Source organism: Epargyreus clarus, unplaced genomic scaffold (assembly GCF_041222505.1).
Source record: "Epargyreus clarus isolate Ecla_fem2 unplaced genomic scaffold, WU_Ecla_fem_2.2 ptg000010l, whole genome shotgun sequence".
Taxonomy (NCBI): Eukaryota; Metazoa; Arthropoda; class Insecta; order Lepidoptera; family Hesperiidae; genus Epargyreus; species Epargyreus clarus.
The window spans coordinates 2,309,767-2,323,938 of NW_027332218.1; the positions used below are offsets into that span (position 1 = coordinate 2,309,767).

At 34.1% G+C, this 14,172-nt stretch overlaps 2 protein-coding genes across 3 annotated transcripts in view; one reads left to right on the plus strand and one right to left on the minus strand.

Annotated features, from left to right (window-relative positions):
* Positions 1–2,232: 2,232 nt before the first annotated feature.
* LOC140745294 (uncharacterized) overlaps positions 2,233–14,172 on the minus strand; it is a 66,907-nt gene continuing 54,967 nt past the window's right edge. Inside the window, exons 2-3 of one of the 2 annotated variants that reach the window (XM_073077066.1) lie at positions 4,785–4,961; positions 2,233–4,458 (exon numbers count right to left, since the gene is read on the minus strand). In XM_073077066.1, coding sequence (XP_072933167.1) covers positions 2,390–4,458; positions 4,785–4,961 — 2,246 coding nt within the window. In that variant the 3' untranslated portion in view covers positions 2,233–2,389. Of the gene's footprint in view, positions 4,962–14,172 lie in introns of both variants that reach the window. The other variant, XR_012102644.1, reaches the window with a different exon arrangement.
* LOC140745594 (uncharacterized) lies at positions 4,948–12,362 on the plus strand. The gene is made up of 3 exons (XM_073077535.1): positions 4,948–6,618; positions 7,231–7,950; positions 12,261–12,362. Exons 1-3 carry the CDS (start codon positions 6,139–6,141, stop codon positions 12,360–12,362), a joined length of 1,302 nt encoding a protein of 433 aa, XP_072933636.1. The 5' UTR covers positions 4,948–6,138.

The window sequence follows — 14,172 nt, forward strand, 5'->3', positions numbered from 1 at the left end:
GAGGTACAACATACTCAACATCGATAGAGGCTTTTGTGACGTCAAGTAGACATTCTATACCTATTATAATAAAAATGAAGCAAACATACGATTAAGTAAAGGTTGATAATGAAACTGCAGAATGATGAACACAAATAGAATTGTTTAATTTTTATCGATTTTTGAAGGAGGTGGTTCTATGTTTGGCTATATAAATTTTTGGAGTTCATGCTGTACCGGCAAAATCTCAGAGGTTCATGTCAACTGTATATTTTAACGAGTCAGAGACGCCAATAAGTTAACACACAGTAGATACTTCGTGAAAGTGTGTATTCCAGACGGCGTTATAAAGCTGACTGACGTGGGGAACGGGGAGGAATCGAGCGAATGCATCTTACGGAAATTGTTAGTAAGATACGAGCGAACCGATCCTAAAAGATAATTTGCTGGAAAGCAGTATGTGTCATATAAATTAAATGTGATTGCTAATGCTAATTCTAATACAGTGAAAAATCAAAAACAATACCAACGGCTAAGATTTGGATTGAATGTAAAGATGCTGAAGGCTTGTATCTTCATTGAAAATAAAGTAAATTCAAGATAAGTCACCAACGAAGAATCAACAAAATACTTTGAAAAAATTGTTGGGGCTCGAAATTGTTTATATGAGCAAGAGAAGAAGCGGCATTTAAGAACTTTAAAAATAGATTTATAGGATTTAAGACTTCTTTGGATATGGAACCATTCTTTGGATATGAACTAAACTGGGGGATTTTATTTTTTTTCAGGACCTATCAGAGTATGGGTTAGGTGTAATAATTACATATGCCATGAAGGACCGTTCTGAACAACACTAATTATGGCTTCACGCGCTCTAGAGAATAATAATGTATGAATAATTTGACAAAGAAGCTTTAACCTTTGGATTATAAGTAATCAGTATTAAGCAAGAATATTAATAGTTAATGCCGATTTTCTCAAATAGATGGACAATTCTTGCAACATCGATGGGTACCTTAGTGAGTGTTTTGAGGACATTAAAAGAACGAACAGCCGACAACAATTCGCTGGAAAATAGATTTATTAAAAATTATCGATGGAAATAGTAAAGATGAGAAATTAATAGCTGAATACTTCTATATTACGGAAAGTCATGTAGGTCAAAGTCATTTAGATAGAGTAATTTGTAAGTGAATGTAAGCTGCGTCAAGTGATGAGAAACAATCATCCGAAAAATTTAGAAAACATGAATCGTACTGGACAGACTTTGAAATATATTGATTTTACGAAATTTTATATGAAGAACCATTTTAGTACTGGTTGATAGCTACAACAAAAATATTCTCAGAGGGAATCACCTATTTGTGGTGTTGTACCACACATATTTTTTTAAATATTTGCCTTGGTCTTTCAATAAGTTTTAGTTTCAGAGAATGAACTACTTCTAACCCCAATGTTACTTTCCGAAAGATGACAAAGGTAGGCAATGTAGGGAACAGCGTTCCTGTACTAAAATGCAGATAGGCTGGGCATCTTAAGCCGTTTACCGAGCCACAGAAAAGTTGACACACAACCATGCAGATGGACGGACAACATCGTACGATTGGCTTGAAGAGATTGGATGAGAACAGTGCGAGATCGGGACTTGTATAAGACCAATGGAAAAGCTGACATCCAGCAATGGATGGCGACGGGCTGAAGAGAAAAATAAACGAGAATTTGTTTTGGAAGAATCTATTAAACAGGAATAATAATATTCCACAATCTTACGAGTACTGAGTCAAGCGGAGATTACCATTAATATTCTTCTACAAATAAAAAAAAAAACAGCGGTTGAGATGCTGAATGTTCGAAAGTATTGCACTGCGATCTCAGATAGGTATACTTCGAGATGCACAATCAAATAACGCTGACCAGCAGTCAGAAGTTTGATGTATTGAATAACGAGGGGACTCGTTACTTTGTCGGATGGCCGAATGTTACAGGCACATCGCATTGATCCATTTATATTGCTGGTTGTTAATACTTTACGTCACTTATTAAATACTTTTCTATTTTATATTTTAGAATGTGGAGTCTTGCTTTGAGTTATGAAATGTCAGCTGATGTTTGCAATGTCTTTTATAATGGAGATATGATAAAATAATAGTGGATAAAGATGTAATAATGTAAATGTTGATGATTATGGAAGAATATATTGTATTTCTGGAATTCCTTCTGAGCGTTTTAATATTAGGAACTAACAAAATAACAAGACAGGCTTTTTTCAAACATTACTGCAACAGAATAATGATTATTTTAGCCACTGGTACCTTTTATGTAATTTCATAAAAGGTACCAGTGGCTAAAATAATCATTATTCTGTTGCAATAATATTTGAAAAAAGCCAATACAAACATAAAAATAAAACTTATTCTATTTGGGACTCCAACTTACGTTTTGGACAAAAATAAATTCCTCCTCGCACCTGATTCCTATGACCAACCTGTTTGCAGTACGAACATGTTGGTTTTTGTCGAATACTCTTTTCAATTGATGGTTTCTGAAAAGAGTACTCGACAGATGTTGTTGGGACAGAGTTGTGGTCAACATCAACATTTGGAATGGGTTTCGGGCATAAAATGTCTTTAGATTCTTCACGTACAAATTCACGAATCTTATTATAAAGATACGATTTTCTTTCGTACGTCATGCCTGCAGGGGATTTTTCTAAAGGAAAACCGTATACTTTATTCGGGTTCAAAACCTTTGATACAGTTGGTTGACTGTCAGTATATTTTTTGTAACATAACATGTGCCCTCTATTATCTTCATTTGTTTCAAAATGACTAAAATGCAGAAGTTGGTTAATAGTTACACAATCAGGTTGAAAAAAATTGGCCCAGTCGTAAGTTTTCACAAAAGTTTCTCCTTTCTCATCACCAGTTAGAACAGCTACTATAGATTTTGTTTTCGGACAAGCTTGAACAGCAGCTGCAAGAATATCCTTTAAGTTATTGCATTCCCATTTTCTAAAACTTTTTTTGAATAGACCGAAATACATGTCGGGTGCAAACTTCGTATGACCCACGGGAAGGAAAGATATACGGAAACTTCGGTGTCTGCCTGTTAAAACTCGCCATGTTGCATATTGCATGACATAGTTATTTTTATTTTGTCCAGCACAATTATCTGCATGACAAACAACATCTTTTTCGCCTATACCAAAATTTTCGAAAAAATGATGTAGCATTGAAATTATTACATTAGCTCCTTTCCCAGTAGCACAGGGTTCAGGAATTACGTACAAAACGAACTTTCTCAAAGGCTCTGCAGCAACACCAAATAAACTGACTTTAAATCCTGTCAAGAAATACAGTGGCCCAATTTGTTGTGAACTGTGCGGCAAATGCACCTGTTGGGCAAAATCAAAAGAGTAATGCATGACGCCATCATAAGAACATGGTTCATGAGGTCCAAGAATAAGAGTAGAGTCCGTTATTGAATCAGTCGCAACTTTGATTACATTGTTATAATATTTTCGTTCATTTTGCACTAAATCAAGGTGCTGCCTCGACTTTTCTACAAGCTGTAACTTTTCCTTTTCATCTAAACCACCCATTCGTCCCAACGTGGTCACGTTTTTCTGACAAGTTGCACATAGATCTGTTTTCGGTTTCTGTATAACGACATATGGACAAAAATCTTCCCAAAGATCATACCAACTACTTCTACTAATAGGAGTTTTATCGAGTAAAGCTATAGTTTCCAAATATTTGTTGTACACATACGCTTTAGACATACTACAAGGTAAAATTATTAAATCAGATTTAAATTGGTGGCCTGGTAATCGGCCCGGCAATACTAAACCGTTTTCATTAGCAAACTGTCTTATAAAAGTGATTGCGTCTGATCTAGTTTGCAAATTAATACAATTGTAAGGTCGTTTACGTGACCCGTGGACCTTTGGAGCAACACCGCTGTCCAGAAAGTTCTTTTTTACATTTTTTAACCTTTTCAAACCAGTGGCATATACATATTGGAAAAAAATCTTGCATACTGAAACACCTCGAAAGAAATACTTTACCGTGTATTCTTTTCGTTGCAAGTTTCTGTTTTTTGAATGTAATGTATTTTCACTTGTACGTAAGAGAGCATTTAAAGCTCCTTTCAAGACCAAGTGATGATGATTGACTCCTTCATTACAACGTGAATTTAATTCGATACAATCTAACCTACTACTTAATATTACATCTTTTTGAAATTTGGACACACAATTATTATTACATCCACAGCCAGTATCTAAGAATGAGGCCTGAGTTACATCGTCTAGAATTAAAGGATCATCATCTAGTAAAATATTACCAATTTGCCGCTCTTCGAGCGGCTCACAAGCACTAAATTCGATGTCACACGATAATTCTGTACCCCGTTGACTTTTGAACTCTAAATTAAAATTTTCATAGTCTTCATGTTCTACAGACGCTGAATAGCTAAACTCTGAAAACAAATAGTTGAAATATACATTCTACACAGGTCATTTTTTCATACTATGTCTATGACATAGGTACCTAACACAACTTCTTAATTGGTATTAGAGTCCTTGCTGTAGTCATAAAGAATATGTACTATTGCATGCATACAATGATCACGTCGATCTTTTTTGATTTTACACAAGGCTCGGCTAACTATTTTAGCAAAATCATAACACTCATGTATTTCATCTTCACTGATTGCTTCTGTATTAGTGCTTTTTTCATAATACTGATCCGTTTCATCCATCTCAGATGTCGACTCTGTGAAATTATTTTCTAAGTTGTAAGTACCTGAATAAGGTGCAACGGTTTCTTCTTCTGTTGGTAAATCCGGCGTTGTTGCGGTCGAGGCCAAAACAGGTAGTGTGTTTACTTCCACCTCCATAGAAAGTGGTACAGGTCCATCAGAATGCTTAGATTCATCACTAGAGCTGGAACCTTCGGTTGAATCTTCAATAATTATGTTACCTAAAAACAAATTTGAATTTAGTATAAATGGGATGAAATTATGACTAATTGAGATTCATTAGCCTATCAACTTTGTCGCGGTCAGTTTTCAGTCTATGTGGATGCAGCCGAATTATTATGATTAAAGCTGCTCTCTTTTAAAATGTAATAAATAAGTAGGAACGTAACGTAATCTAAGCTTAATCCATAAATCTCTAAATCTCTAAAATCCATAAAAAATCGAATTTAAAGACGACTGCTGTCTGTAGGGGGCTTCGCCCCTGTCGAGGTCTAAATATGAAAAGTAGGTAACAGCTGTAGATACACACAAGAACTCCGTAACATTCCGATACCCCGGTTTATAGAACTAGCTTTTCGACCTCGGCCCCGCTAAGCGTAATAACGTTAATAATATTATAGCCTATGACTGAATAATGCAGCTTTGTATTGGAGAAAGAATTTTCAAAATCGGTTCAGTACTTTTGGAGCTTATTCGATACATAACACAACACGTAACAACAAACATAGTATTAGTAGATATAATAGACAACGTAAAGACTTACCTTTATTCATTTTTATGCGCACTTTTCACTCACTCAATTTAAAACAGCTAAGATAATAAAAACTGCTATATTTACACAAAGACTGTCGGATATTGTTTCCTTTCCGGTGTCAAATGACAAATAAATTATTGCATCACAGGCAGATCTATTTATAGGACACGTAGGTAGCAAAAAACGATCAGGGAAATCCCCGCTATGTCGAAGTGAAGCAAAGTAAATCCCCTTAGTAGTTGCATAGTAGCAGGGAGTTCCCCGCTTTAAGGGACCTTTTACACGTAGTTTCAACATTTTAATCTTAAAATATAATTAAATTATTAGAAGTGATCAGTACGGGGTATTGAAACGTATTTTATTCCCAGAATATCGACATGCCACCCACTGGTACCTTTTTAGTAAACTTTTTTCATAAAGTTTCTGGTACTTAGAAACATCGTATATAGTCATTTACTATATGAAATTGTAGATAATTGAGCATTTATTTATAACCAATTAAAATCGCGAAATGCAATTTTTATACCCAACTTTACAAAACCTCTTAAGGTGGGTACTGACCAACGTTACGAGGTGTAATGTAACATTCGCATCGAGCGTGTACGCATCGAGCACGTTACGCTGTGTTCTAAAATCGGCGTAACATGCTCGTCAAAACTCTGTGCTCCATATTCGCCGCCAGTTCACTCAAGATGGCCGACAGCGAGGCCGCGTTGGTATCTTTGATTCTACTTAATTATTGTTTTATCCAAATTAAGAAGAAGAAAAAACGTTACTGGACATCAAACTTATTTAAAAACAGAGGCGTATGTGGTGGTTTGTCATTGATAGCAATTTTAAAAAACCAAATGATTACTGGACAGTATAAAAACTTTGTACGTATGTCTCCGATCGAGTTTGAAGAACTCGTGAATTTAATTGGACCAAGTGTACATAAAAAGGATACAAATTATAGAAAAGCAATCAGTGTCACCGAACGATTAGCACTAACGCTTCGTTTTTATGCAACAGGAGATTCCTATACTAGTATGCAATATCTTTTCAAGATATCAAAGCAACGAATAGGATTTATAGTAAAAGAGGTCAGCGAAGCCCTTATTGGAGCATTAAAAGAATATGTAAAGGTATGTAGTGTTTTAATTAATTCAGAAAAGCAGTCATTACATATCAAATTATTTAATCAATTAAATCACCAAATTCTGATAAAAATCGTTCACTCATAGCTGGTGACCCATAGTCACTTTGATGGGACGTATTTGATGCAGGTGTTTCAGGGCTTTGCTGTGGCATCGGTTGGCTTTGCTGTGGCATCGGTGAGGCTCTTGAAATTGTTCGTGTAGAGTATCCTTGTGAATAATAATTGTTCGTATTCATGCCAACATAGTCATATTCTCCGCGATCAGCACTAAACAATATATTAGATATATAATGTTGTACATGCATTTTTGTTGTTTTTGAATACGATCTTAGTTTATTTGCCAAAAAAATACCATAGGCTTCACATTCGTCAATTTTGTGCGAAGTTGATTCCGTTTGCTCGGTTTTCTTTTTTAAAATGTTGTAAGTAGATGCCATTATTTCCTCTGGGCTTGGGACAACTGCTTTCTTCCTTTTTTTGGCAGGCGGAGGGCAATCATTGTCGCTTTCATTGGCAGGCGGAGGGCAATCACCAAGCGGTTGTTCTGAAGCACCTTCACCTTCACGTAGCTGAAAATAAATATAAATCATTATTTCAGATGCCAGAAACACCAGAGCAATGGCTGGTTGTAGCAAATGACTATGATACTTTGTGGAATTTTCCACATTGCTTAGGCGCAATCGACGGTAAACATATTTTACTGCAGTCACCGATCAACAGTGGAAGTGAATTTTATAATTACAAGGGTTTCTTTAGCATCGTATTACTGGCAGTTGTTGACGCGAAATATAACTTTTTGTATGTAAACATTGGATGTCAAGGAAGAATATCTGATGGAGGGGTTTTCAATAACTGTGAATTAAACGAAAAACTAAAAATTAATGCATTAAACATCCCTCAACCCACTGCGTTGCCAGCAAGAACAGAAGAAATTCCATTTTACTTTGTTGCCGATGAAGCTTTTGCTCTTTCCGGAAATATGATGAAAGTATATGCAGGATATCATGAACGTGGTTCTAAAGAAAGAATATATAACTACCGACTTTGCAGAGCTCGTAGAGTGGTGGAAAATGTGTTCGGCATATTGTCTGCAGTGTTTAGAGTTTTGCGGAAACCTATGTTGTTAGAACCGAAAACCGCGACATCTGTCGTAACAGCAATAACATGCCTTCACAATTTTTTAAGAAAAGGTAATAATGCTCAGGTATATACCCCTGCAGGTAGCTTTGACGAAGAATCGAACGGCCAAGTCAGATTAGGAAACTGGAGAGAAGGTAACAATGATATGGTTAAAGATCATTTATTCTCAAAAGAATTGGTTACAATTCACTTAAATGAGAACTTAAGATTAAATACATTCATAAGTAATGAGCATGAGGGTAGACTGCAAAAATTATGTGGATTTTACTTATAAACAACACTGCGACGGCGGTATAGACGGAATCTGTTAACAAAAGGTAACGTAGCGATAGTGCCGGCTGGATGCGACTTCATGTTAAAGTTAGAAAGGTGAGCGTAGTCGTTTATTTTTGTTTGTTTTATTTTAATTTAATGTTAATTTTAATGCATTTTAATTTGTTATTTGTACAGAGGTGTTATTAAATGTTATGTTATGTTTATTTTAATGTATCATTATTATTATTTTATTTAAATTATTTCAGGTAAGTTAGGTTAGTGTTCAGGTAAGAGGTAAGTGTATTTTTTTTTTATTTATTTTTTTTTTTTTTTTATTTAGTTTATTGACGGTGGATGTTCATTGACACTTCTACATAATATTGTATATAGTTTTATTACATTTATGTGTTCTTTTATATATTATTTTATGTATTCGTTTTTATATTTTTTATGTTATTGATTGTTTTTAGCTTTTTAAAATAGTATGTGTTTGATTTAATCCTATGTTATGTTCATTTTATTGTTTTTAATAAGATATGTTGCTTGAGTAATTTTTTAAAAATGTTTATTGATTTGGCTTCTTTGATGTTCTTTGGAAGATTATTGTATAATTGTGCGGATTCGTATACTAGACTTTTTTTACCGTAGCTAGTTCTTGGTGGTCGTAACAACAAATTATTTGCGCTTCTTAGTTTAATTTTTTGATGACTAGATTTTGTTTTAAATTCAATTTGGGTGAATATATATTTTTTTAATATTTTATGAATTAAAATGCATGTGTAATATCTATATGATTGTGTTACGTTCATTATTTTGGTTTCTCTGTATATTTTTTCTGAAGGTGTTAAAAAATTGTAGTTGAATAGTACTTTAATCAATTTATTCTGAGTAATTTGAATTGAGTCAAGATGGACTTTAGCAGCTGACCCCCAAACTTCAATAAGATAATCTATGTGTGGTTTTATAAGAGCGTTATATATCATGTACCGCACTTGTTTGGGCATGTATTTCGCAACGTTGCGAAGAGCACCCGTTAAAGAAGTCATTTTTAATTTGATTTTTTCTAAGTGTGGCTTCCAATTGAGATTTTTATCCAAGATAAGGCCAAGATATTTTTCTTTTTCAACTCTTTTAATATTTTGATTGTTTATCTTTAGTGGTTTATAATTAGAAATTTTCTTATTTTTTGGTAAGAATATTATATAATTCGTTTTGGTGATATTTATTGTTAAAAGATTAGACAGAAACCATTCATTTATTAAGTTTAGATCATTTTGAGCTTTTGTTACGACGCTTTCAATTGTATTACCGAAATAGAACAAACTGGTGTCATCTGCATATAAAGTTAAGTATCCTTTTAAGCCAATTTCTTTAATGCTGTTTATGTATATTAGAAACAGCAACGGCCCAATGATTGATCCTTGAGGCACGCCGCATGGAACGACTTTTGGGCTACTTATTTGATCTCCTAGTTTAACAACTTGATATCGGTTTGAGAGGTAAGTTTTAAAAATTTCGAGAGCGGACCCATGTATACCTATATTTTTTAATTTTTGTATTAGCAATTCGTGGCTTACTGTATCGAATGCTTTTTTGAGGTCGATAAAAATACCGAGCGCTATTTGTTTTTGGTCTATGTTTATTTTAATATTTGTAACTAGGTCAACTGTGGCCGCAAGAGTATTAGATTTGGCTCTGAAACCGTATTGCTTGTCGAAAAGGAAATTTATTGAATTTAAGTATTTCTCTAGGCGCTGATAGATAATTTTTTCGAAGATTTTTGAAATGACTGGCAATACTGAGATCGGACGGTAATTTGAAGGGTCGCCTTTGTCACCAGATTTATAAATTGGAGTCACTTTCGCTACTTTTAAGTTGTCAGGAAATGTTCCTTTGTCTAAGCATGTATTAATACATTGAGTAAGTTCGTCAATTATCAAGAATTTCACGCATTTAATAGATTTTATACTGATTCCATCTATACCTGAACTTGAATTATTTTTTAAAGTATCAATTATTTTAATAACTTCTTTCGGAGTAGTTGGTGGCAGCTGATAAAGTCCGAGATTGTCGTGGACCATTTTGGGAGCATAAGGCTGGAACGTATGATATTTACTCGGAATTTCATTAGCTAATACTGAACCAATGGTGGAAAAATAGTTGTTAAATCTTTCACATATCTCTCTATTATCAGTAATAATTCCCTCAGAAGTACGAAGTTTAGTAGGTATTGCAGTCTCCTTATGTTTATTTACAGACAATTTGTTTATTAACGACCACATTTTTGATGGGTTGTTCCTGCAATTGTGAAATTCTTTGTAGTAATATTGTTTCTTGGTTTTTTGAATTCTTCCTACCAACATATTTCTTTTTCTTAAAAACTCTTCTTTTATTACTTCACTTTTTGGGTTTCTTTTGTGGAGGTTCCATAATATGTTTCTTTCGTTTAATTCATGTATTATAGTTTTATTTATCCAATCTTGTCGTGGTTGGTTTATTATCTTCATTTTTGGTATTTTACTTTCACTGATACTAGATAAAAGTTTGTCTTCTAATACATTGTACTCGTTTTCTTTATTTGTTTGATTGTTTGCTTCCAAAATACTGTAGAGTTTATTGTAATTTATTGCTGTATAACTCATTCTTTTTAGAGGTATGGGCTTATATTTTTTAATTTCAAAATATAGCTGTTTATGATCAGACATAGCTGATTCTACAATTGCCAAATGAAAATCATTCTCTTTTAAATTAGTGCATATATGGTCTAAAATTGTTTTCGTTGTATGAGTCTCACGTGTACAATGGCTTTCTTCAATTTTATTTAATATTTTGTATCCGTTTTCTGTTAAAACTCTTTTGTAGTCCATGGTATGTTTATCTTTGTTTAGTAAATTAAGATTAAAATCGCCAAACACGACAGATCTTTTACTTTTTTGAAGCTGACGAGAATAATTTTCGAGAAAACTGTTGACATTAGCTCGATTTGTTCTATATATAGCCCCAATATCAATAGAAAATTTGCTTAAATGAATCCAGAGGTAATGATTTTCATTAAGGGATTGTTCTTCAATGAGGTTATGTTTGAGGTTATTGTGTGCGAAAATTGAAACTCCTCCACCTCTTATGTTGGATCTATAGTTATAGTAGTGGGTATAGCCGGCTAATTGATATCTTCTAGCTTCGTCATCCGATTTGAACCATGTTTCAGTCAAAACAATAATGTGAACAGTACTTTGAAAAGACTGTATTGCGCATCTTAGCTCATCAAATTTTCCTGATTTGACTAAACTTCGAATATTAGCATATAGGCATTTTAGGGATCCATTGCTAGTAGTAATATCTCGATAGCAGTTCGTTATCTGGTATGTGACACTGTTAATAGTAGTAGGCAGAGTATTAGGTATATTCACTGGGTACTGGAGTTTTTTGATGGGAACTCAACAATTTTAGGTATTCCTTTGACATATCTGATACTCAAAGTTGCTTCTCCATTTGCCTTGCGGCGTTCAAGTTCTTCCTTCAAATTCTTTAAATATGATTGCTGTTTTGGAGTTTGGTCCGGGTAAACTCTTATTGAGAGATTTTTAAGTTTGGTTTTATTACGTAATATAGATATCGCCGTACATTGGGATGCAAAGCATACTTTGATAGGACGGTTTTTGCCACCAAAGGGTTTACCCAAACGAATAATTATTGCTGGTTCTGGGCAGCTAGAATCTAAAATTTTCAGCAATTTGTTCACTTCAATCTTGTCTTGCTCAGAGTTCTCGCGTAAATTTGTAGAATTTGGTTCGGGCATACCCGTAATGATGATATTTTTGCTTCTTATATTGCGATCATTTATTTCTGCAATTATGTCTTCACTCTTGCATGGAATTGATACAGATCCTACAGAGGTGGATTGCTTAAATTCTTGGATGTTTGATTCTAGCGTTTCAACCTTTTTAAGGGTTTTATTATCAAATTCAACCATAGCAGCTAGTTGTATCTTCATTTTATTTTGTTCTATAGTGACATTGTCTATGGTTGACCTAATATCCTTTACATCCTCTTTTATTGATGTCACATCCTGGGATAGTTTATTAAAATTTTCCGTTTGACTTCTGTTAAAATCCTTAAAACACGACACCAATTCAGATATCTGATTTCTAATATCAAGCAATTCTTTTTTAATATGATCATTATCATCAAGTTGCTTTCTCTTATTACGAAGGGTTACATGCTCTTTGGCAGAGGACTCTGAGTAAAGATTTCTACTGGACAGCTCTGGGTAGGAACCACTACGCTCAGCATTCGGGCCGCTTCCAGTCGGCGATCGCAGTGTACTCATGTTGATCTGTGTATACTCACGGGCAGGTAATGCTTCTATACGCAGCGATGCGGGAGCGAGTCGAAAAATAAGGAGCCCGTCCTTTTTACCCGAAGAGGTGAAGAGCGGTCACCGCGCTAGTGTTTCGTTTAGCGCAAAGGAACAATGTTGTATTAGCACAAAACTTCACAATCTATTAGCAGTCTTAAACTTAGTAATTAACGGACGACACTTAATTGGCAGTTATTAAGGTGTTTTTAAAAATAATCTGCGACACGTCCACTCTGTATGCTCATTACATCGGGAATCACAACATGATATGACTAGTATGTTACCCTTGCAAATAAGACCGCGAAGGGCTACAAGATCTGCTCACAATGTTCGTGATGAAGTTGCTGAATACTGCATTCAGCAAGGGTCTGTAAGCTGGCAAAATAATTATGCTTAAAATGGACTTACAGTATCTGTTGTAGCACGAGGTCTATTTCTATCAAGTAGAAATATCATGGCTTTGTATGCAAACCAACTACTATGGTACACTTTATCTGCACCTGAAATTAAAGTTGCAATTAACAAACGTCGACCCAAAGTAGTATATTTCGTGAATATCGTTATCTATGCTAGCAAAATAATTGTATTTATTTTTTATAATAAGTAATTGTATCTGTCACTTGTGGGCCTATGTACTTAAAAACTTAATAAATAATTACGTACCTTGTCCTGTACTAGTTGATTGTTTAATTTTTTGTTTCTCCCTCAATGATGCCAGTAAACTGGTCATTTTTTTTTTACATGTTTCTCTTTCACTGTCGAGTAACAAAGCCAATCTATTCCAAGCGTCTTCTTTCTTGAGTTTGTTATAATGCTCTGGATGAGCTACATTCCACAACACTTCCTCATCTCTGTATTTTTCTATAAAAAACAAAGTTTTTTCTTTGTCCCACTCCATTTTTTAAAATATAGATGAACGACGTTTGATGATTCGCGACGCGCGTGCGCTCGTGACTACTTGCAAGAGCGTACTGACTGAACCGCGTAACACACAAAGGGTTCGCCAAAAAACCGACAGCCGGGTGGAGCACTCGCAGCGAGCAACGAGGGGTTATTCGTCATCTCGCACGACAAATCTCGCCCGATCGGGCGACTTGGCACCTTTCGAATTTACCTAATATTTCTGTCGTCAACTCGCACGACCATAAAAATGTGAGGTAACTTAGTACAGTCAACTACAAAAATCCTTTTTAAAAACGTTTAATATTTTATGGTTGGACTTTAAAATTAAACAAAATGTTATTATATCATAATTTAGATATATTTCACAAATCAACATCTCAAAAATATAAAAACATGTTACACCAAATAATAATCAAAGTAAAACAATATATATTCTCAAAAGCACTTGGCTTGTTCATTAGCTAAGTATAAAAATATGATCAACATTAAAAAATAGAATCAACAATATCACAAAAGCATTTTGACTTGTTATTATCTAAGTATAAAAATGTAATCAAAAATATAAAATATAATCAACAATATCACAAAACCATTTGGCTTGTTATTATCTAAGTTTAAAAATGTAATCAAAAATATCAAATATAATCAACAATATCACTAAAGCATTCTAAGTATAAAAATCAATAATATCACAAGAGCATTTGGCTTGTTATAACTACTTCTTACTACATACAATAATTGTCAGTACACATCACAGATCACGATTTTTGTTCTTATTAATTGTCAAATCAAAATATTCGAAAAATTATAATATAAGAATTTCGATACATAATTCAATATTTATGTTTCCGAGTCTGAGTTCGGTAATTGTGGTAGCAATAT